The sequence below is a fragment of the Pyxicephalus adspersus genome, chromosome 8 (genome assembly GCF_032062135.1).
Source record: "Pyxicephalus adspersus chromosome 8, UCB_Pads_2.0, whole genome shotgun sequence".
Taxonomy (NCBI): domain Eukaryota; kingdom Metazoa; phylum Chordata; class Amphibia; order Anura; family Pyxicephalidae; genus Pyxicephalus; species Pyxicephalus adspersus.
The window spans coordinates 51,389,977-51,413,857 of record NC_092865.1 but is presented as its reverse complement, the minus strand read 5'-3'; the positions used below and the strand labels follow the sequence as shown (position 1 = coordinate 51,413,857).

At 42.1% G+C, this 23,881-nt stretch overlaps 1 protein-coding gene across 3 annotated transcripts in view; it reads left to right on the top strand.

The window, feature by feature from the left end:
- The first annotated feature begins 4,531 nt into the window (after positions 1 to 4,531).
- CELSR3 (cadherin EGF LAG seven-pass G-type receptor 3) overlaps positions 4,532 to 23,881 on the top strand; it is a 106,057-nt gene continuing 86,707 nt past the window's right edge. For 2 of the 3 annotated variants that reach the window (XM_072420579.1, XM_072420578.1), the window contains exon 1: positions 4,533 to 8,891. In XM_072420579.1, the coding sequence (XP_072276680.1) occupies positions 4,700 to 8,891 (4,192 nt within the window). In that variant the 5' untranslated portion in view covers positions 4,533 to 4,699. Of the gene's footprint in view, positions 8,892 to 23,881 lie in introns of all 3 variants that reach the window. The other variant, XR_011921988.1, reaches the window with a different exon arrangement.

The following is a 23,881-nucleotide window of genomic DNA, read 5'->3' as shown; positions in this document are numbered from 1 at the left end:
TTGAATTATACATGAATATAATCTAACCATGGGTCCCACATGTTGTAGAACTTGTTAAGGTTGGTTTTAAGAGTACAGGTCAATTTGTCATTGACCATTATGCAGTCAAGTTTGTTTTTGGTGAACTCAAGGGGAATAATGGATGCTTTCCAGTAACAAGCAATGGTAATTTGAGCAGCTAACAGAACATATTTAATTAGTCTAGTTAACTGTTTTGGGGTCATATTATCTAATTGGGAAAAAAGAGCACCCTCTATTTTCCTTGGGATGTTCACCTGGGTGACAAGGCATATTAGGTTAAAAATGCGGACCCCCAAATCTCTGAACCCTAGGACATCTCCACCAAGCATGGAGTACAGTGCCAGTCTGAACACATCCTCGAAAACAAAGAGGAGAGACAACGGGATTGGCTTTATGGATCCTAACCGGGACCATCTCATCAAAACCTTATAATTGACCTCTAAAAATAGTGATTTTTTAGGCATTTATTGCCTGATTTATTGCTGAACTATATAGCTTATTCATTAGTCACAGTTTAATTAGGTTTGCTATAAACAGTCATTCCGGGAATTGTATTCTAGACTGTGAGTTTTTCTGACAGTTATGTGACTATGAATGCTGCACAAGCTATCATAGATATAAATAAACCTATTTAAACCTGCTCACCTAAATTCTTTATGTGCATGTCCTTTTTAATCTGTAGCTTTTATTAAAATAATCCCTGATGATCCATCCTGCCATGAAGGACCCTCTTTTGGCATTTTCAGATATGGGGGGACAACACTTTGTCTCGGTCTCCCAATGGTGCTCTTGTTGTCACCCTGAAGGAGACTCTAGGCGGCTGTGTTGACACACATTGCTCAGGCATGCTGCAGCGTTGTCACTATGAGGAAAATGGTCCAGGGTAATGATGTGTGGTGAGTAGACAGAAAAAGCTGAGCTTAGATGAAATAGTGAGTGCTTATATTGTATTTCATTTTTTTAATATATAAAGTGCTACAGCAAGTTTAATTGTAGACACTGTGCATTAGTACTGAGTATAGAATCCCAAGAACTGACAATCTGATGTGCAGATTTCATAAGGAATGATGCAATGTTCTGCTTATGTTGTCTACTTATTGATGATTAACCATTGTGGCAGACCTGTCTCATAGAATTCATATTCTGGAGCAGGCGGCCAATCCCACAGACGGACCAGCAAGACAATGGGACCTCCTGGCTGACTGAACAGAGCTGAGCCTTGGTGTGAGCGGTGGAGGGTGGGTCCTGCACATTGTGATATGGGGGACAATGAACCATAGAGGGGAACTCTCACTTAAATGCATTCAGCAAGCTTCCTATTAGCAGATCAGGCTGGGTCTGCACCATTCCTGGAACAATTCCAGGGGAGGGGGGCCTGGGCGATACCAATGACAGCCATTATTGCTGTTGGCGAGGGGGCTTTAATGCTGTCTGCTTGGTGTTAAAAGCAATTTATCACTAGGATGCAATAAAAAAAATACTCACTTGAATCAATGCTTATATTTATTCCTTGTGATTCTGTAAGGAAAGAACAATAAAGATAAATTATATGGATAACCGCTGTATGAAAAGCTTGAATGGCATGCTTGTCTTACCTAAGAAATACCTCTGTAATTTAAATTCCTGCAAATCGTATTAAGGTTAGCTTAAAATAAAAATGTAAGGATTATGTGGCTTTTTAATTACTGTGGAACTTCTAGTAGAAAATACTGTAAGTTGAAGTCCTGCAAGTGCTTCTAGCCCAGGCAAGCTGTGTGCTACAGGCACATCCCTGTATGTGTAAACTGTGAGTATGCTGGTACCTGTAGTTCCACACAAGCTGAATGACCAGTGGACTGGAACGCGGTGTAAAAGTGTATGCAAACTCCATCACTAAATCTTCAGAAACCATTTGTTATGCTAATCCCCCCCTTCCTATTGTGTGCTACTTCCCCCACCTTTTAGATTGTAAGCTCTTCTGGGCAGGGTCCTCTCCTCCTGTGTGACTGTCTGTATCTGTCTGTAACTCACAACCCCTATTTAATGTACAGCGCTGGGTAATATGATGGTGCTATATAAAACTGTTTATTATTATTATTATTATTATTATTATTAATAATAATAATGCCTTTTTCATATTTGTGTATCTGCATCTGAAAAAAAAATGTGATCTTACCATCAAAGTCCTTGCTTAGGCCCTTGGTGATATAGTGACAACGTCCTGGACCTGTTGCCCTGTTATGTTCCTGTGTTGTCACCTTGACCCATGAGCTGGGGGATTACATTTTTTCCAGCTAATGTACTGTAGGTATGGTTCATTATTAGGAAACCACCCTTAGAAAAGGAAAGAATAGCATTTTTTAAAGAAAAAATAGTCATTGTTTAAGATACACCTTTATTAATCTAAACGTTCAGAAAAAATATTGCATGTAGAAATATGCAATGTGGTTTGTCTGTATTGTCTCATATTATACAATGAGATTCAGTTTATAAGAGAAAAAAATGTTGAGTTTCATTGGGTTTAATTCAGATCCTGAAAACAATTCTCATTTCAGAAATTGAAAGCATGGACCCTCATACTCATTTTATACAATTCCAAATCATCTGAGAGGACACATTAATATAAAATCGGAAAGTATGTCATTGCTCTGTATTATTGGTCCTGCTACTGATGGCATTTTAGGACATGAGTTTTCTATTGATCGTTTGTATTTCATATCTTCATATCAGTACGCAGACAATGGAAGACATTTATCCAAGCAAATCAATAGTTACATTATAGAAGAACATTATTATTCATATAGGACTGCACTCTGGGATGTTCCCTGATCACTGAGCTAATATAGCCCAATTCACACAATATCCAAGATAGTGATGAGTACCTCTAAGTTAATATTGGGGGAAGGAGAAGGATAATTGATCAATTATGAGTTGATTATAAATGTGCAGAAATAAAATATATATATATATATATATATATATATATATATATATATATATATACAGAATATACACACATCAATCAAAACATTACAAAACCTGCCTAATAATGTGTAGGTCCCCAGCTCTGACCTAGCCATGGGTTCCAAAAGATCTCTAATGGTGTTCTGTGCCATCCGGCACCAAGATGTTGGCAGCAGATCCTTTAAGTCACACTTCCTCCCTCACCCTGCATTTTTCCCATAGTGTACCCTGATGGTATCTATTCCCCAGGTAAACGATGCATCCAACCATCCACATGACCTATAGGAAAATGTGATTCATCAGACAATCTCACTTTTTTGCATTGTTCTATGGTCCAGTTCTGATGCTCCCATGCTTCTTGTAGGGGCTTTTGGTGGTGGCCAGGGTCACATGGACATTCTGACTGGCGGCTTTATGATGCACTGGGTGTCCTGGCATTTCTCTCCTTTGGCCAGCATTGCTTTTTTTAACTATTTAAGATCAGTAGGATTGGACCAGATAGACTCATCTCTTCTTCATACATATCAATAAGCTTTCGGCACCCATGATCCTATCCCTGGTCCATAGTTGTCCTTTTGGACAGTTTTGGTAGGTACCGACCACCATATATTAGGAACACAAATCATGACCTTCTACTTTGGAAATGTTGTGATCCATCGTCCAGTCATCATCATTGGACCCTTGTCACTATTGCTTACATCTGAACCTTTGCCCGTTTTCCAGTTTAATAAATCCAAAAACTGACTGTTCACATCCCTTGGTCATTGCCATTGCAATCAGATCATCAATGGTATCGGCTGCAAATCACTTCCAGTGGGGTCTTTGAGTTCCATTTCCAGTGCCCTGGATTTGGGGGGATCAGTGTTCAGGGCTCAATGGAGAATGTGGCAGCACAGAGGACCACCTGTGGGCACCAGACCTCATGAGGGATGCAGAAAGGTAATGGCAAACTAAGAATACAAGTGTTGCTTCCACACCAAGAAAATACAATATTCTACAATAAATATCTCATGAAATCTTGAGATGAGAATACCCATCATGCAGTCACAGGTCAAAGCATATATAGCGTGCACTACTGGGGACATTTTCCTCCATTTCCTGTCCTAGATATGTGACAGGAAATTAGTAAAAATTTCACAATAGGAGAATTTCTCTCTTAGAAAATGTTCATATTTTATTTTGAGGTGTTACACTCACTTTCTTTGATGACAATGTTTTTTTTTAAGGGATGTTCTCTCTCTATGACAATGGTCTCCAATGCAGGCAAAAGTGTAAATCTCCCTAATAGTGACATTGACAGCAATAAAAACTTAAAAGAAGGTTTTGCACTTTCTCCAAAACACACACAATTTTTTTTCCTTAATATACAATGACATTTTCTGTGGTGACACCTTTTTCTATTTTCAGCACCCTGGACAGCTCTGCCAGCAGAAAAAATGGCTGCGGACGACACTGCTCCTGACTCAGCCGCCGCCACTACGCATGCGTTCTGGGAGCGTACCACTTATCACCGTAGTAAAGGGGGGTAGGGAGATGGGGTGGAGCGGACCATTAGGGTTGCCGGGAGCCATGTTGGTGTTGAATGAAGGGAGGGTGAGGAGATGCTGCGCCTGGAGAGTCTGTCTGTGAGCGCCGAGTAGATGGTAGCAGCCACGGCCGGGAGAGAGAAAGGAGGACCGGGGGAGGGCCGTGCCCAGTGAGGGCAGCGCCGTGCAGCAGACAAGGAGGGGAGACTATGGCTGCTCAGCTGCCGGGGAGAAGGCTGCCTCGCTATCTCCTCCAGCTTCTTCTTCTCCTCTCCATCCCTTTGTTCACTTCCAGCCGAGAGAAGCATGCAGCCACCCGGGAGGGCACTGATCACTGTCCCCCGGCTCCAGCCCTGTGCATTGTGTATGAGGGGGCTCAGCACATGGAGAAAGCCCACCATCCCCAGGCCAGGGGCCACAACATCCAGTTCGGGTCCCCCTGGTGCCTCACCCTGTGTTGGGGGTCCAGGCAGATGGTCGCCCGCTGGCCCCCGGTGAAGCACCCTGGAAGGAGTTGGTTGTGTCGGTGGACATCTATGGAAAGCTTAGTGCCAAGTGCCACATCCGGGACCAAGAGCCACCTGGACATGCCCCCCAGGAGCCACCGGAGCCATGCAGAAGTAAGGGCACCTGTCTGTTGTTGGATTACAAAATGGTCTGGGCTGTCTATGGACCCCCTGCTTGCCATCGTAGGACCTCATTGCCTTAAGAGAAAGGACTTTGCTTCTTTACAACCCTGCCAATGGGCAACAAAACCTAGCAATAGGATGGCGTACCAGAGGAGCTCGCCACCAGCGAACTGGACCGACCGGGACAGAATCTTCGGTGCCCTCAGACTCAACAGCAGTTGCCTTTCCAGCACAAACCATCAACTTGTCTTCCTCTGCCGTGTCTTTTTTGGAATTGTATTTTGGGGAGCCGGGAACCAGGCCTGTAACGGCACTGCTGGTTTTATGAATGTGGATGGACAGAGAACCCTCAGGGTGCCTCTTTATAGGACTGAGCACCCAGGGGTAGCTTTGTGTTGTTGCCCAGCTGTCCCCGATAGGAACGTAACCAGGGACTGCCTGATCATTGCCCGGTGTAACCACTCAGAGGGGGTCTTCATGGTTACCAGACGGCATCATCAACACTTGAAACTGGGAATTTGCAAACTTGACTGTCAGGATGGCACTGGGTCAGCCGTAAGCTGTGCTGATTATACCAAGGATGTGTGCAGCGGGTGCTGTGAGCTGATCTGTGGTCTGCGTTTAGGGAACTGGGCTCGGGAGATCTGGGGAGAGCCAGGTACAGAGGGCACGTGGAGAGAAAAGGAGATTTCAGCACCGGACCCACAGACAGCTCCCGCAGCAGCTTCTATGCAGCCTCCCCACCTCCCTCCAGGCGTTCAACCCTGCTTTCTAAATGTCTCCTTCAACTCAACCAAAGGTTGCCTCAAAATTCTTCTCCCAGCATCTGCTCCGGGGAAGCTGAAAACTATTGATCTTTATACTGAACAACCGTTAGCACGTAGCAAAGCCATACAGCTGAACCCGCTGCCTCTCTCTCATATATCACCCAGGCAGGGGAGTAGTGGGAGGGGTAGGATATCCCTTCCATTAATAAGGACACGCAGGGCAGCCAACCGGCATCCCATCTTCCCCCAATATAATTATCAGGTTCAGGTGGCTGAAAATCAGCCCCCAGGGACCCCTGTGATAACCATGACAGCGCAAGACCCTGATACTGGGGAATCGGGGAGAGTTGTGTACATCATGGATACCTTGATGAATAGCAAATCTTTAGAGCTTTTCAGTATAGATTCAGTGACTGGTTTGATCTCCACTACAGAGATTCTAGACAGGGAAAGCATGGAACTACACTACTTCAGGGTCACAGCCATCGACCACGGGAGCCCCAGGCTGTCCGCCACCACTATGGTGGCTGTGACGGTGACAGATAAAAACGACCACAGCCCGATGTTTGAACAGGCCGAATACAGGGAGAGCATCAGGGAGAATGTGGAGGAAGGGTACCCCATCTTGCAGCTTAGAGCCACAGACATTGACTCCCAAGCAAACGCCAATATCAAATATCGCTTTGTTAACGAACAAGCAGCTCACTCAGTTTTCGAAATTGATGCAAGATCGGGTTTGATCACCACCAGCGGACAGGTAGATAGAGAGAAAAGAGAAAGGTACTCTTTGATTGTGGAGGCCAGTGATCAAGGTAAGGACCCCGGGCCTAGGTCATCCACTGTTAAAGTGGAGATAACTGTTCTTGATGAGAATGATAATGTGCCCCAATTTAGTGAGAAACGTTACATAGTCCAGGTGAGAGAAGACATCAGACCTCACACAGAGATTATAAAGGTTACCGCCACGGACTTAGATAAGGACAGCAATGCTGTGGTCCACTATAACATTATCAGCGGTAACAGCAGGGGACAGTTTTCCATTGACAGCTTAAATGGTGCCATACAGGTAGTAGCTCCTTTGGACTTTGAAACAGAGAGGGAGTACACGCTCAGAATTCGTGCCCAAGATGCAGGCCGTCCTCCGCTATCCAACAACACTGGCATGCTAAGTGTTCAAGTTGTAGACATCAATGACCATGCCCCCATGTTCGTTAGCACTCCATTCCAAGTAAATGTGCTAGAAAATGTTCCTTTGGGTCACTCTGTTATTCACATTCAAGCTGTGGATGCAGATTATGGAGAAAATGCTCGCATGGAATACAAACTGACCGGTGTCCTACCTACTACTCCTTTTGTCATTAATAGTGCCACAGGTTGGATCACTGTGAGTGGACCCCTTGACAGAGAAACTGTGGAACATTATGTGTTTGGAGTAGAAGCCCGAGATCACGGGAACCCACCCTTATCCGCATCTGCAAGTGTCACCATCACCATCCTTGATGTAAACGATAATCGCCCAGAGTTCACCCAAAAGGAATATTTTATACGCTTAAATGAGGATGCCAGCGTGGGGACCAGTGTACTCGGTGTAACTGCAATAGACAGGGATATAAATAGCCCTATCACTTATCAAATCACTGGGGGCAACACTCGCAACCGTTTTGCCATCAGCACACAGGGCGGATCAGGGTTAATCACTTTGTCATTGCCACTTGATTACAAACAAGAAAGACGCTACGTCCTGACAGTGACCGCCTCTGACCGCATCCTTCATGATAACTGCTACGTCCATGTTAACATTACTGATGCAAACACCCATAGGCCAGTCTTTAATACTGCACATTACACCGTTGATATTAACGAGGACCATCCCATTGGAAGCACCGTAGCGATCATTAGCGCTACAGATGATGATGTTGGCGAGAATGCAAGGATCAGTTACTCCCTGGAAGACAATATTCCCCAGTTCCGTATTAACCCCGATACCGGAGTCATCACGCTCAATGCTCCGCTAGACTATGAGGATCAAATGACTTACACACTTGCTGTTGTTGCAAAAGACAATGGTATCCCTCAAAAATCTGACACTGCCTATGTGGAGATTATGGTGAATGACGTCAATGACAATGCACCCCAGTTTTTAAATTCGCAATATCATGGAATAGTCTCAGAAGATGCCCCTCCTTTTACTAGCGTCCTACAAATTTCTGCCACCGATCGTGATTCTCATGCCAATGGAAGAGTTCAATATACATTTCAAAATGGCGAGGATGGAGACGGAGATTTTACAATAGAACCGACCTCAGGTATTATCCGTACTGTACGCAAACTAGACAGGGAAAGCGTCCCCTTTTACGAGCTCACGGCTTATGCTGTGGACAGAGGCATGCCCCCGCTGAGAAGTCCCGTCCGCATCCAAGTTGCTGTTCAAGATGTCAATGACAATGCTCCAGTTTTTCCAGCTGACGAATTTGAAGTCTACGTAAAAGAAAACAGCATTGTAGGCTCGGTGGTCGGACGGATCAAAGCCACCGACCCAGACGAAGGTCCAAACGCACAGATAATGTACCAGATTGTTGAAGGCAACATTCCTGAAATTTTCCAAATGGATTTCTTTTCTGGAGAATTAACTGCCCTTATTGATTTGGACTATGAAGCGAAATCGGAGTATGTGATCGTGGTACAGGCTACCTCGGCTCCTCTGGTGAGCAGGGCTACCGTTCATATTAAGTTGATCGATCAAAATGACAATACTCCCATCCTCAAGAACTTTCAGATTCTATTCAACAATTACATCTCCAACAGTTCCAACACTTTCCCCTCTGGCGTCATTGGAAAGATACCGGCCTACGACCCTGATGTGTCAGACAGACTCTTCTACACCTTTGAGCGTGGGAATGAGCTAAATTTGTTGATAGTCAATCACTCAAGCGGGGAATTACGGCTTAGCCGCAAGCTAGACAACAACCGTCCCTTAATGGCATCGATGCTGGTCACTGTGTCAGGTAAAGTGTTGACTTCTCTTTATCTCTATGTTACAAATCACTATCATTTGTATATTTAAATTTTACAGCAAATGTTTCATGATCCTTTTTACAGGAATCTAGCTTATATCAAATAGACTTGAGTTTGGCTGGTGCTTTTGATTCTGGTGATGTATTTATGCCAGTTCTGGTCAGTTTAGAGTGGTGAAAATGATGAAAAATGATGTCTGGTTGTTTTTTATGATGCACTCTGTACCCTATGGAGCTGAAGTCCATTTTCATTTTAAGGCTAAGTCCAGCTGGAGAATTAAACTATCTCACCATTTCTTCTATATCTCTGGCAATCTGTTAATAAGATTGGTGTTTGCACTCCTTCTGAGTCCGTTATTTTGGGCTGCTGGTCTCCTTGTTGGATTTAATTTATGTTCTAGAAAAGAGAAGGGAGTGTAACGGGAGGAGCTGGAACACACAAAGGTAGGCGGAAACAGTTAAAACTCCCAGGTAGGCAGCAAAAAAGATAGGAATTGTGGCCAGGAGATCTTGTTGAAGCATCCTAGACATATAGAAAGCCAGGGCTTGGTACATCCAACCACGCTCCGTTGCTTTTTGGTTGAACTTCCCTTTATACATGGAATGTCATTTCATAGCTAAATGGTATCTGTTAATAAATATTTTTCCTAAAGAAGATTCATCCCATATGTCATTACCAGGGGGTTGCCCCCTCGTCCTCTTTGATATTTTAATTTATGACGATTGAATCAGGAAAGATGAGATGCCCCAGTGGGGGTAAGAGAGATGAGAATGTAGAGATCCCACAACTACCCTTTGTGAGCAAAATGTGGACAAATATAATTTTAGAACACTCAGTTCTTGTAGTTCAACAGATTTGAAGCTTGAGTTGTGTCTAAGACCTAAATATTTAATAAGCTTGAAAGCAGACGTAGATCATTCTGTGGTTTGTAGCTAGAAGTCAAGTGGGGACAGCAGAGAATTTGGGGCTTGAACCAATTATGTCTTTACATTGTCATCACAGATTAGGCTGATTCTGTGCTTTACCTCCTTTTGTTGGAAAGGTTGAATTTGCAATTCATATAGGAGAGAAGCCGGTTTTCAGAGATGAAAGGGGAAGCAAAATGGTTTGTCAGCTAACCTGACCCGGTGGCTTGTCAATGCATTGAGTTTTTATTTAACAAAGCTTGTTGTTTCAAATCCCATTGTAGTTCATGAAGAAAAAGACGGCCTTGGTTGTGTGCTTTGGTTTGGCTTTTATGTAAATAAAGGCCAATTAAAATCCACTTTGCCTTTATAGAATTACAACTGAAAGGTCCTTTTGCAGGTTCGGGATCTTTGGCCATTTTGATTGGCTAAATTGGAATGAGGTAACTCCTACACGTGTGCACAGGAGTTTATTCATTCTGGAACCAAGATTTGCATTCACAGTTCAGTGTATGTTTTTTAAAGGGTTGTGAGCAGGCAGGTAAGTTTGTGACATGGCATATCCTCAGCATACCTGCTCTAGTTTTTCTTAAAGAGTCATTCCACTTTAAAACCTTCGGCATGCTAATCCCTATTGGCTATAGGTCCAATACTTTAGATCAATAGGTTTGTCAAAAATCTATTCCCTCACCGTATGATGCGCTTCCTCCTGCTAAACTATAGTGGCAGCAGAGAAAGCAGTTATTTGACCTGGAAGTTCTGGATGCATGTGCCAACTAGGGATCAACAAATCAAAAGATTCAGGCTTCTAGAAAGCCTAGAAAGTATTAGACAACATTTGCAGGCATTCTGGAGTTACCCCAACCTGGACCGACCAATCAAGATGGCTGAAGATCATCTGAAGATGGTGGCACCCTGCGATGGAACATAGACAGATGAGTATAGCAGGTTTAATTCTGCTTTAACATAACTTTCAGGTATTGAGGAACCCCCTCTCTGATAAGTCAGTTGTAAAATTCTATTTTTAATTTGTTGCCAGTAAAAAGAACACTTCCCCTTACAATAATGGTCAGAATGCCACCTTTACAGACAATTTAAACAGTTCTTGGTTTCATGCAGCTGGTGTAGTTGTGTTGAGGTTATGTTGGCCTCGGAACTATGCAGACACCATCTTAAAGGATATCAGTCAGCCAAAGCCCAAGGAACCCTGGTTGAGAAAGGCTGCTTTAAAGTCTTCACCTTCATTCCTTCCCTGGCAGCTGCAATTAAGTTTTTATAGGAAGGGGAGAGACGGAGGAGCTGGACCTGGACAGACAATAATTAGACATTCCCAGAAGGGTTATATTATGCAAGGCGGTAGGGGGCTGTGTTGAAGAATAGTACATTTTTTAACAGGTTTACATTGGTGCATTACGTTGAGTGTCAAGCAAATAGGCATTTAAAAGTACTTGGTTTTCCTCTGCTTTTACCTGCAATTATTTAGGTAATTTAATTAGGTTGATGACAGGGTCTCTTTAAATCTGATATGCTTGTTCTGGGTCCTGTGCATCATCCTAGTCCGTTTCCTACTTTATTAAATTAGCTCACCGAGTGAATCATTGCAGAGGCTTTGTCAGTGCATCTAGCACTCCTATGGTACAAATGACATTGCCTTTGTATCTGCTACATAATTGATGAGTTTGCCAGGCTCTACATTGTCACCTTCCAATACTCTCTCACCTAACACTCATTAAAGGGCACAAAGAAAAAAAGCCTCCCATTTCCTTGTAAAAATGAAGGATGCACTATGGTGGAGCAGTATTTTTTTCCCTTCCAGACCAGGCATCCTCCTCCACCACTTCTTTCAAGATTAGGGCTCTCCCGGGGTTAATTGTACCTGCAGGGGATGCAGGAGCTGTGACATCCTCCATCTACGCAGAAAATCTTTTCTTTTGCCTGCCAGAGTTGCTAAAAGTGCACAGGAGCTTTGAGTGCAGAAATTGTGCAGGCTCTTACCTTTAAATGATAGGATCCTCAGACCCCCACTCCTTAAACTTCCATACAAAATGCATTTAGCATTCAGAACAACACACCCTATTAAAGGGAAAGTAGTGATTTTCAGCCGCTGCACATTTTCAGTTATTATTTTCGCATCTACTGAAAGTCATTTTTTGATGTGACTTTCACATTTTGCCGTGCTCGCTGTTCTGTGTTTTGATGAGTCTCACTTGAGTGTGTATCAGGGTGCGCGGCCGCACTAACTGCCTGCTGAGATAAAATAACTGCCTGTAGTAAAATCTGTTTTTTTCAACCTGCCTGAGCAAAACGGACTCACTAAATATATTGAAAATCTGTGCACAAGAAATGGTTTCTCGAAAGCTCACTGTCGATTATTCAATTTAAAATTTGGACTTCAGGAAGATAGCTTAGTATATAGATGAAATACATTAGTGAAATCTGATTTGCCTGCCAATAGGTATGTATTCTTGTCTGTCGGGTTGTAAGATTTACTCAGCAATCCAACTGCACACAAAATCTTTTGTCATGTGCAGTAAAGCAGTACTTAAAGGAGAACTATAGTTCCACATTTTAAAATTACAAGCATACACAATTTCTATTGCAGAAGGGTCATTGTCTGTCCCTCCTGCAATAAAAATCCTGCCTTTTCATAGTCCTCTCTTCTAAATACACTGCTGGGATATGCTGGGTATCTCCCGTCCATAAACTTTCGCATGCATGCAGGATTTGCGTCATCCCGGAATGGCCAATCAAGATGACTGAAGTTCTAACACCTGGAAGAGAAGTGGAAGCCAATAACAGTGCCCACAACGGGGAAAGGACAGGTGAGTGTAAATAAAAAATAGTGATCAGACAAGTATGCTTATTGTGTTGCAGGAAAGAAATTGCATGTTCTTTAGTGCCAGTGCACCTCCCAGCGAGGTCAGGAAAAGGACCCCGCTGGGAGGGCGCATCGGCCAGAGCCGCAGAACCATGTCTCTGGACACAACCTGCCCACTTTCCCATCGCAGGTCTGAGCTTGGGCAGGTTCTGGCATCATGGGGGAAGTTTCTTCCCCTTAGAGTGACACACAGCTCCCTGCGCATGTGTGGTCTGGAGTCTGTAGCTTTAGTGGTCTTAGCTCCAAAAGATTGGGGATCAAAGGGCCTGTCTGCTTGCAGTTTTTTTATTTTTTGCATTTACTTACTAAAGTCTCACTTTGAAAAATCCAAGATTCTGTAAATCCTAGTACTTATCTGCATGAAGGTGCAGGTAATGTCACATCTGCAATAACCTTTCTTACCTGCCTGATCGTTGCCCAGCTGTCAGATTTTGCCAGAGGGGCACATGTGCAGCTCAGAGTAGGTTGCCAGGGAAATCCGTCAATCCTAGCTTCCCTTGCGCATGCTAGGAATAAATATATTCCTGTGTGCCTACATCATCCCGGCCTGGCCAGTCAAAGTGGCTGCAGATCATCTCCAGAAAGAAAAAATGGCTGTGAAGATGGCTGTGCTCTGTATTGCAACAGAGACAGATGAGTATCACAGGCATAGGCTTGCTTTCAGGGAAAGTCTCTTCCGAGTCTTGGGAGTGAATAGTTGAAGGAGAAGGAACAAACTGATACGCTCATATCTCTGTCACTCCACACTCTCTTCCTATCCACAAATCATAAAAGTACCCAAATCTGTTTTTATATATACTTCCTGTGACCCCTGCACATTAGCGCTGGGGAAGGGAACGGTGGTAATCTGAACCAGTCAGGATCTGCAGCATGCTGGTTAGGAAGGGTTTGTGGCCAGTTTGTACTAGTTAACTGTAGAAAAGTAGGTCCCTGGCCAAGCTGTGTAAATCTCAGGAACATTTTTTGGATGGGTAAACGACTTCCAAAATTATATTTCATCTGTGACTGTTGCAGTTTGCTTGGAATTTCAAGCCTCAGTTGAGATTCACTTTTCACTGATCAAGAATGTTCCCAGAACAGGCAAGATTTTGCCCGGGCTACTATGGGATATAAAAAAAAAGAACCAAAAATAACAAAACTGGTTCGTATTTCATAGCAGAATTCATCATAGAAAGCCAAATTCTCCTATTTTCTCTCCGTCATAGACAGAAATCCTGTTTGCAGTCCTGTTAACGGGTATAGAATATGCAATTCCCAAGGAAACCCATAATGTGCAAAAATCGATGGTTAAGTCAAGTAATCAGGTTCCGCCATGTAAAACAACTCAGTCAGCAATCGAGCGGAAATTACATGGAAATATGCTGGTGAGAAAGCTGTATGTTTGTGTGAGTTTATTTATGCTGTGTAATGCTTGTAATGTAAGCACTGGCTGGCAACAACGACAACTACAAAAATGTGATATATGTATTTAAAGTAAATTTAATGGAGACTGCTATTAATGCCCTCCTGAAAATGTTTATCTGCTTGGCTGTCTGGTTTCAATACTTCAGAATCACAGATAAGTTGGAATGAGCTATTTTGTACTTACCCTGAGTCTTGGACTATACTGAACTTGGTGCGATGCAGCCAAATTACCCAACTTCAATCTGTTGCCCCCTATCAGGGACAACTCACAACAAAGTTTTTTCTTTAAGAAAGAAAAAAGAAAACTGACCTTTCTTGTTGCCCATTCCACCGAACGCTGCTCTCTTGCTGACCAGTGGTCTCCCAAAGTTCATTGGAAGACTTCTTGAAGTGTCGATGTTTTGGGTCACCCGCAGCTCTCACTGGTTCGTTGTCCTTCTCTCTATTGGGCCTGCTTCATTAAAGGTCTCCAAGACTGGAGAAGATAGACTATCGTAGGAGAACGTGGGTGATCCAGCAAACTTGGAATGGATGTGGTCAGAACTGAAAACATTTGCCAAATATTAGGAAAAGATTTATTAGAAACCCATTCCAGAATGACTAGATCATCCAGGTTCTTCCATGATAGCCTATCTCCAGTCTTGAAGAGCTTTAAAAAAAAACAGGCCTATTGTGACCTGTAATGGTGTGAGGTCAGAGGAAAGAACCAGTGCATGCATGGGGGGACACAGGAGATCAGCACCCTCAGAAGTGTCATGGAGGGGGAGCTTATTTCTCAGCAACTGATTGGCATTCATTGTATAGAAGCAAAGGTAAGTGTCTACCTTTCATTGTTGAGAGATGTAACTTATGTGGCAAAGTCATATTAAGCACTGGCCTATTGAGAATATTGTATATTTCTGGCTATCTGTATATTATATGTATAGTTTTAAATGGCAATGGGAAAAGTTGAGAACATGTACAGCTTTATTATTTCTGTCTTTGTCCTTGCTGGCTGTTAGGATGTAATAGGCAGCCAAGACATTTGGACCACCCTTCTTGCAGAATATTGCATCTGAGCCCATTGATTAGGGAGCACTTGGCAGGCACAGGACTTCCACCTGAAAGGCTTTGGCCACCCAATATTCTCCCCAGCCCAAATGCAGAGGGATTTGGCTCAGTCAGATGAGTTAAAGGGCCACATCACACATGTGATCTTGATGATGGTGATGCAGAATCCTCCCCAGTCCCTTTTAGCTGGGAGCACCACCCAGCATTTTTCAGTAACCACTCTATTTTTGGTGGTTACTGAAAAGTTTAGTCACAATACAGGGCCCACCACCCGCCTACAGCTTCTCCCCACCCAGCTTAAAAAAAAAAAAAATAATGCAATGTGTTGCTAGCACCAGGATCGCTAAAAGAATTCCATCTTGTCTCTTCCGTACTGCCAAGCCAAGGACATCACTACCCCATTGCAGCATTTTAGGCCGGCAAAGGAACAATTTCACAAGGGTGAGTGTAGGGTTCTTCTGCAGGACTCTACTGTTGACTATAAAGCTGGCTGTCACCCATCTGACATCTAAGGAAGTTTTAGTTTACATGAAGCCTGTATATTACATAATAACTGGATGTGGTACATGTTTAGACTGTCATACAGGGCCCTTTATTTGTAATTTAGGTGTCATGTTTCTGATGTAGGGCGAAAAAGGTCTTAAAATGATGAAGGTTGAGCTGCTGATTCTGCTCCCGGCAACCTCCTATTACTGCTGCCATGGTAACAGTCATACAGTAGGATTGTGCACGGGATTAAAGTAGGCCTTACAGTGAACCTGACCTGAAACATTTCTATGGTAACAACAGTAAAGTGCAAAGGCCTAGGAATGTGTTCCCCTTCAAATTGTTCTCTGGGGAATTCCCTCTGATCCTATGCCCAAGTCATACACTCTGTCTTGATCTCTGCCCAACTAGACCTTAAAGCAGAACTAAAGGCTGCTATACTTACCTACCCTGTCCTGTCGCAGGGTGCCACCATCTTCATCCTTTTTCCCTTCCTAGATGCTATCTTTGGCCATCTTAATTGGCTGGGTCAAATGACATAACTCCTGCACAAGCACACAGGAGTTCATTCAGTCCCGGCGCAGAGGAAGCCGAGATTGACAGGTATCCTGGCAACCGATGCTGAGCTGCGCATGTGTAGTTCAGGGTTTTGGGAATTCCACAAGTGATCTGACAGAATACCCTGTAACCTTTGTGCAGTAATGCCCTGTAACCTTTATTATTATTATTATTGTTATTATTATTATTAATAATAATAATAATAATAATAATAATAATAATAAACAGGATTTATATAGCGCCAACCTATTACACAGCGCTGTACATTAAATAGGGGTTGCAAATGACAGACAGATACAGACTGTGGTAAAGGAGGAGAGACCCTGCCCTGAAGAGCTTACAATCTAGTAATGCCCTGTCTAATCCAAAAGTGGAGCATTTTCATCTGATTTTTAACCCAGCATTTATGGGCAGTAGAGACTCTAGCATTTTTATATTAGGGGCATGCGTATCTTAAAGTGAGTAAAACTCATACACCTTTACTTTTAGAGATTGGGTCTCGCTTTGTCCTGGGATCCTTCTTCGTTGCGGCACAGAGTAAGTGCTGGGTGCAGCCATCTTCTTTAAACTTTTTCCAACTATTGCCTACATCACCCAATCATGTGACGTAGCCTGCGGTAGTTGGTGTAAAAAAATGGGTGCCGATCTCACTGCTTATGCCCCATTGAAGAAAAAGCTCCAAGATGGGCCGGAAGCCAGCCAGAAGCCTGGGACCTATGTCATGCATCCCAGGAGGCTCTGTGCTCCTATTCTAACTTTATCGGTGCAGCCTTTTTTAGAAAAAAAAAATGTCTTTTAACCCCCCTTGCTAAACTGGTCCCCCACAGCCTCTTCATAAGCTTTGCTGCACTGCCGCTGTCATCCACCCTAAATGCAGTTTTTTTAGCCCTGCATTGTACAAGATGATGCAGATGCCCTGTCTACATCCCGAAGCATTGGATAGAACAGAGGAGCGCTGCTTGCTGTGGGAGGTTTTATTTTACAATCCACCTATCGTTTGGAAATGAACACTTAAACCTTGCAGTGGGGTGGGGGATCCACTGCAAAGGTAAATAGTAGATTTGGAATTGGACAAAAGTCCAGGCCACCACATCTGCAAGTCAGCACTTACCATAATTTGCAAACCCAAACCTTCATCCAGCATTTCCCAACCTTAGGCCAAGTAATTTGCAAAATACATCCAAACCTCCATGAGCTGAATACCCAAGTACAAAACATCTTATTTTCAATCATCTTCTTTCATTGGATTCTGGTTGTATCCATATTACAGGTGCATGTTAAACAGTTGCGAATGCCATCTTTGCTTTGCTATCAAATGTTTTTTTATTTTTATATTTATTTCTTATGTTTCTATTTTGTACGGATGCAGAAATAATCCTATTTTTTGCAAGTCTGAGAGATTAGCGATGACAGCGCCCCTGTTTACACACAACTGCTGTAATGAGCTTTGTGCGAGACGGTAATGTCTTGTCTTGTTGCGTCTAATTGTTATCTTACGGTTTTATTCCTGCTGATTCGAGTCTCATTACCTCCATTCTACATCTTCTTCAGCTTCCTTTTCAGTGGCGGCACTTACTCTGCACCTATGCCGTCTCACTAATTGTAAAAGCATTAAGGCGTCTGTACATGTGTTCGCTGCAAATGACCTCTCTCTGGGGAATTTTGTGTATTTTTAGACACCTGTTTTTATCTAAAGGCCCGTCACGAAAATACTATGGAGGGTGGTTTAATAGGTGTGAGTTAAAATGATCAGTGGCACTATTTATCTCCGTAATAAATGTGTAGCTTTCTTTAATATAATACCTGGTAGTCTTGCCATAAAGGTTCTTACTTAGGCAACAAGGTTCAGTCATTGTCGACCAGTTATGCCTTGTCTTGTTACATTAGCTTCCAATATAGATAGAAGTGGCTATTTCAACACACATTGCACAGACATGATCGATTGTCAAGAAATCCACTTGTCTTTAACAGCAAGTGTTGATCAATATCATGTCATAAAATCATAGTAAAATGTTAAAAATAAAAAACACTATATAAAAAACAGTTATAAATTGGAATTACACATCCAAATCACATATGGTCTCCAACAGGATTCTATGCGTTTCACGGAACACAGTCCACTTTTTCAGGAATATAGAGACCTACAATACCAAAAATAATTTATTTTAAAAAGGACACAAAAGCAAAACAAAAAATAATAATTCTCATGTTTAGTTATATAGTTATACAATAACAATACCAAAAAACCTTACTTACCACTATGATCATTCAGTGTGTTTGCATGGAATGGAGAGGCTTTCTCACAGACCAATAGGGAGCACAGATTAGGTTACTCGGGGAGGACCATATGAGCTATTATAAATGAATCAAGAAAAACTATATAGATGTAATGTCAAGAAATCCACCCTGGGAAATTCCATGCAGTCGTTTCTGAAGTGCTTCTAGAGAAAACGGCTCCAGGAAGGTGCAGATCAGCAACACTGAAAAACATTGAAAGTGGCAAGAAGGGTGAATGTAATTATTATTTAAAAGCAGCGATTGTTTATGATACATGGTGCTAAAACAAACCTAATGTAATTCTGTTAAGGTTTTTATCTGCTTTAAGTCTAAGTAGCCGAGCGTTTAATAAGGAATATCCAGTAAGTCACCTGGAAGTCAGTTCTGACAAGCAGCATTAGGCAATATGTCACGTTGTTGGCTTAATATTTTTTAGACTTATCAAGGGAGGTATTCGGAGGAAGATTGATTTCCAGACCTTGATTTGACTCTGCGGGGAGGAGAGAGAGAAGAAATGTGCACACAGAGCAGACAAGATTGTCTCTGAGAATTGACTCGTTTTCTGGTCTAGCTTCTCTCATGAAGATGCATGTGTCAGCTCCTCAGACTGATATGTGTTTACTTCCAGAGCTGATAATAACAAAGGACGGAGTACAGGAACAGTGCCGCAAGGCTGCAAGCCAAATTGTTGACATAATGAACTTACAATGCAAGAATTTATTTTTAACCCCTTTGCAGTCACTAAAGGAAACCTATCGTGAAGGAAATGTCATCAGTCATTGCTGGTCTTAGGAAATTGCTAGCTACCTGACCATTGTGGTTATCCTTTTTGCTTCAATGATTTCTTTGTCACTGAACACCGAACAAGTATGCGGAATGGAAGGTGTTTGCTCTAACACTAAAGACTACCAGGCAAGCCCTCATTGCTAGAGGGTGGTCAAAATTTGATTTCAGCACCTGTATGTCTATCATGGCAGGTGTCTTTTCAGCTACTTTTAGCCGGCCGCACCACCCGGCACTTTTCAGTAACCACGTGGCTTTTTTTGGCTGGTTAAGAAAACTTGGGGCACAATACAGAGGCCACCACCTGCCTAGCTTCTTCCCATCCAACATAAAAAAAAATCTGGGGAGAATACTGCAAAACCAAATTTTAGTGATAAGTATTTGTTAATGAGTGGATTAGTTAAAGAGTTTCACTGAAAGCAGGGTTTTGTCAGAAGGTGGAAGGTGTAATAATTACCCAGCATGCGACTTTTGTTTACCATTTGAGTGAGGGTGCATGAAAGCATGAGCTGATGGAGGAACTTTGGGGGAATAGGTAGAGTGGGCGCTGCAAGGAGGAAAATGAAGATGATGGATCATATGCCATTTGGAGGTGATACAGGACTGGAAGAGGACCAGGGTTGAATAGAGATGGAACAGAGAGGGAGCCATACATGGATTTGAGGGTGACTTTAAAGAGAGAGACAAACAAGGAATATTGATCGATGAAAAAGGAATGGTTGAAGAAAGAAGAGACTGAGAGTAAGGGAGAGAGTGCAAAGATTCAAACATGAACAAGATGTAAGATGTACAATAATATCTCATCATGACAAGGAAGAAAGGAGATGCAGTTGATCATAAACCTTTGGTAATCAGAAAGGAGAGGAAATGAAAATGACTGTGACTGAGTAGAGACAGAACGGAAATGGAGTTGGTTATTGTCGCTGGAAGAGGTGATATTGCTAAAGCAAGACTTAACGAAAGTCAATCAAGGTCAGCAGAAGAAAGTTAATGTAGAAGCTATTCTTGAGGCAGGTTGGAGAGGAAGACAGAAATTATTGGTGGAGGGAGTGGTTGGAGAACAGGCGAAACATGGTGGGAAGGGTGGAGAAATAGTATTTCATGTTTGTGGACAATGGCAAGCAGAACAGGAGTCGGGTATGTGTAACTTATTATGACATGAAAATAAAACAGACCGGAAAAAAATAGCACATGTCTAGCCTCAACTATTCTCAGAGCAGAGGTTGGTGCTGTAATTGACTGGTCTGGTCACATTTGAGTCAGTAGTTCAGTGCTAAAACTTTCATGTGCTGTTTGTGTGCTAGTTTCATCCATGAAATAGAAATCTGGAATTCACTTTACATTTTATTTTCTTTTTTTTCTATCTTTCAGCATCGTTTAGCTCAAACTTGCACTGAGCACTGTAAATACTGCGGCAGCCTGTGCAAACCTGAAGTTGGGCAGCGTTTCCCAGTTTTATTTAACTTTTAATATGCAGGACTTTTTTCTAAGTCCCCCTCATGTGGACCATAATATCTTATTTCACCAAAAGGTTGAAAACTATTGACCACTATTCTTTATGTGTCAGTTATTCTGTTATTATGTGGCTTTTGAATATTCATTAGATGTTTGTCCAATCTTACTAAAATATCTAGTGCTGTGTTAAGTTTAACCTTCTAATTTTTATTTCTTTAAACCTTAGCAGACATTCCCTTTTTAAATAATGTAATGATATAGTCATTCTGCACTGTGGCTCACTCATAATGATGGATCACAGAGGGATTGTAATGAAATTTCTGCTGTAATGAGTGGAGATAGCAGAAAGGCTTGAGACAAACCGCTATTAATATATCCTATCTTCTGACCTTGGTGGATATTGTCACTGTACTGGCTTTATAATGAGTTTCGGACCCTTATATTGAAAAGCTCAGGATTTTGTCTTAATAGGAATGAAAGAAATCTGAGTCATTTTCATGTATATATATATATTTATATATATATATATATATATATATATTGCTGCAAATGTATGACAATATACACACAGTGGTGGTATATCTAGAAAAATTGTGATGAACAAGTGTGTTCAAAGCATTGCATTTTCAACATCAACGTGACTGGAACTGCAGAGTATTACTTAATGGTGACTTGTTCACCTGCTTACACAACAATACCACCGCTGTCATATGTAGCCTTGTCCTTACACCACTTACCCATTAAAATCAGCATGGAGTATTTCTGAACCACCCAATGCTGTTTGAGGACTAGGCTGTTCTTGTGCTGTTGTGCTTTACTGTTGGATAGCTGAATGACTTTTTGTGTCACAGGCGATGTCCCTTCTGCAAATATTATTTTTAATATTATTATTAAACAGTATTTGTATACCGCCAACATATAATGCAGCGCTGTACAATAAATAGGAGTTGCAAATGACAGACAGTGACACAGGAGAAGGAGAGAACCCTGCCCCGAAGAGCTTACAATCTGCAATACCTGTTCTTACCTGCATGATCACCCTCCAGCTGTCATATTTTGCTGAGCTGCACATGGGGGCAATCGAGGCTTCTTATGCACACACCTGCTTGGGAAAATGTTCCTCTTTTAAATTTTTGGATCAGGTTGGGCATTATGGCAGAAAGGGACAGGTGATGTCCCTTCTGCAAAAAGCATTCCTATCTATTCCTATACGTGCCTGATTGATATGTGGAACTGTCAAAAACACTGAACTACAGAAATGCAGCCCAAAGTTGGTTGCCAGCAATCCTGGCTTCTTCTGTACTTCTTGGGATGGAATGAACTCCAATGCGCCTGCTTGGGAGTTACGCCATCCCAGCACAGCCAAGTGCATCAGGAAGGCAGATGGCGGTGCTCTGCAGCAGGACAGGGATAGGTGAGTATTCGCGGATTAATCGATTTAAATCTTCAGGTCCGTTATGGATATTCATCTACCTGAATATTTTTAAATAGCTTTGGAAAAGCCCCTCACTGACCACTTTAGCTGCACTGTAGTCTCACTGGGGAAATCAATCCTCAAACTTCATATTAAAGAAACTGTAGTTAGGTTCTGGTCAGTATCTCAGCAAGTTTAGCTTACTTTGAACTTGATGGCCTTCAACTCTTGTAGTGTAAATGGACAGATGTCAGATCACTGCAAACTAAAAAATATTACCTTGAAGAGGAATTGATCCACAACACCCACAGCTTTACTGCTTGTTAATACTTAAAATGTAGATGTCAATAGGAAGGTTAAAGGTTCACTTACTGATTACTAGGAAAATAAAAATGTATTTATTAGTAATCTAAAGGGAAAATAAAAAATTTGCTCTGTTAAGGAGAAATTCATATCATAATATTTAATTTCTCATTGGTGTCACTTGCTACATGCTTGTTCTGGATCAAGCCAGCACAAATTAGGGGATTGGAATTGGATCAGAAGGAGGGGTTAGCATTGGCAGCGTCAATTTCTAAACGATTGAATCAAAGTGATTTTCTCTCCTGCCTTCAAAAGCACATGGGGCTTTTTTATGAAATCCCCACCATGCCTGAATAACGAGGAGACATATGAAGAGTAAGGACCTTTGTGGCTTTCGTCTTGGTGAATTTTAAGAGAACTGGGCCCGTAAATTACCCAGCATGGGCCATGGGCAAATGGGCCAAAACATAATGCTATCCTGATTGCTTCCATCATAATCACACAAGTGGCCGTCCTTCCGCTGAGTTGCTATCGTTTGCACCGTGGACGAGTTCAGGCAGCCTGTGGGAAGTGCCATTCAGAGCTGTGATTGATCCTTCAAATAGGAGCCTGGGGGCAGGCATACTCCTGCCGTGCAATGTTTTGCTCAGCTATAATGGCCAACTTATCAGGAGAAAATGCCTAATAATATGACTTTTGATTTTAGCCTTTGCAATGTACAGGCCGCGTTTACCCCTTCCAAGGTTGCCATGTAATGTAACATTCACTGGTATCCATGGTTCTAATTATTTCTAAGAATCAATCTCTAACTTTTTTGTTAAAGAGACAGTAATGTGGGCCTATTTTATTATTTTTGTATGTTTATGAGAACCTTTATGAGGTCAACATAAAATAAAGTAATACTACACCTCTCACTAATGGTAAATGTCTACATCAGCCATTCCTGACCTTTTTAACATGGGAACCTTTGAAATAATTTTCAAGTCTTCAGGGAACCCCGTTTATAACTACTATATCCACAGCTCAGAGTATAATAGTGTGGGGGTCAGTAGGAAGATTCCTCTTATATTGGTGGCTACTGGGAAAATGGCACCCTTACAGACAGCCAAAAAGATCATTGTGTCACTTAAACTGACCTGAGAGGAACATATTGCTTTAGGAAGCCCTAGCAACCTCTGAAGGAACCCTGGTTGAGAAACATTGGTCTACATGAATTTATAATAAAATATGCATCCACAGTAATTTTTTTAGATAAACCAAAGACCGTTTCCTATCTTTGGAAGAAAAATACCTGAGAGTGTTGCACTTACACATTGCATGGCATGCACTTCAGATGAAATGTTTTTTTTTAGTTTAAGATTGGGGAAGATATTTAAATATTGGCAGATTTTATTTCTGCCTTGACCCAGTACCTGTTGTCATTGAGACAGAAATAATGAGATTCAATTTAATGTTTAGGGTTGGTAC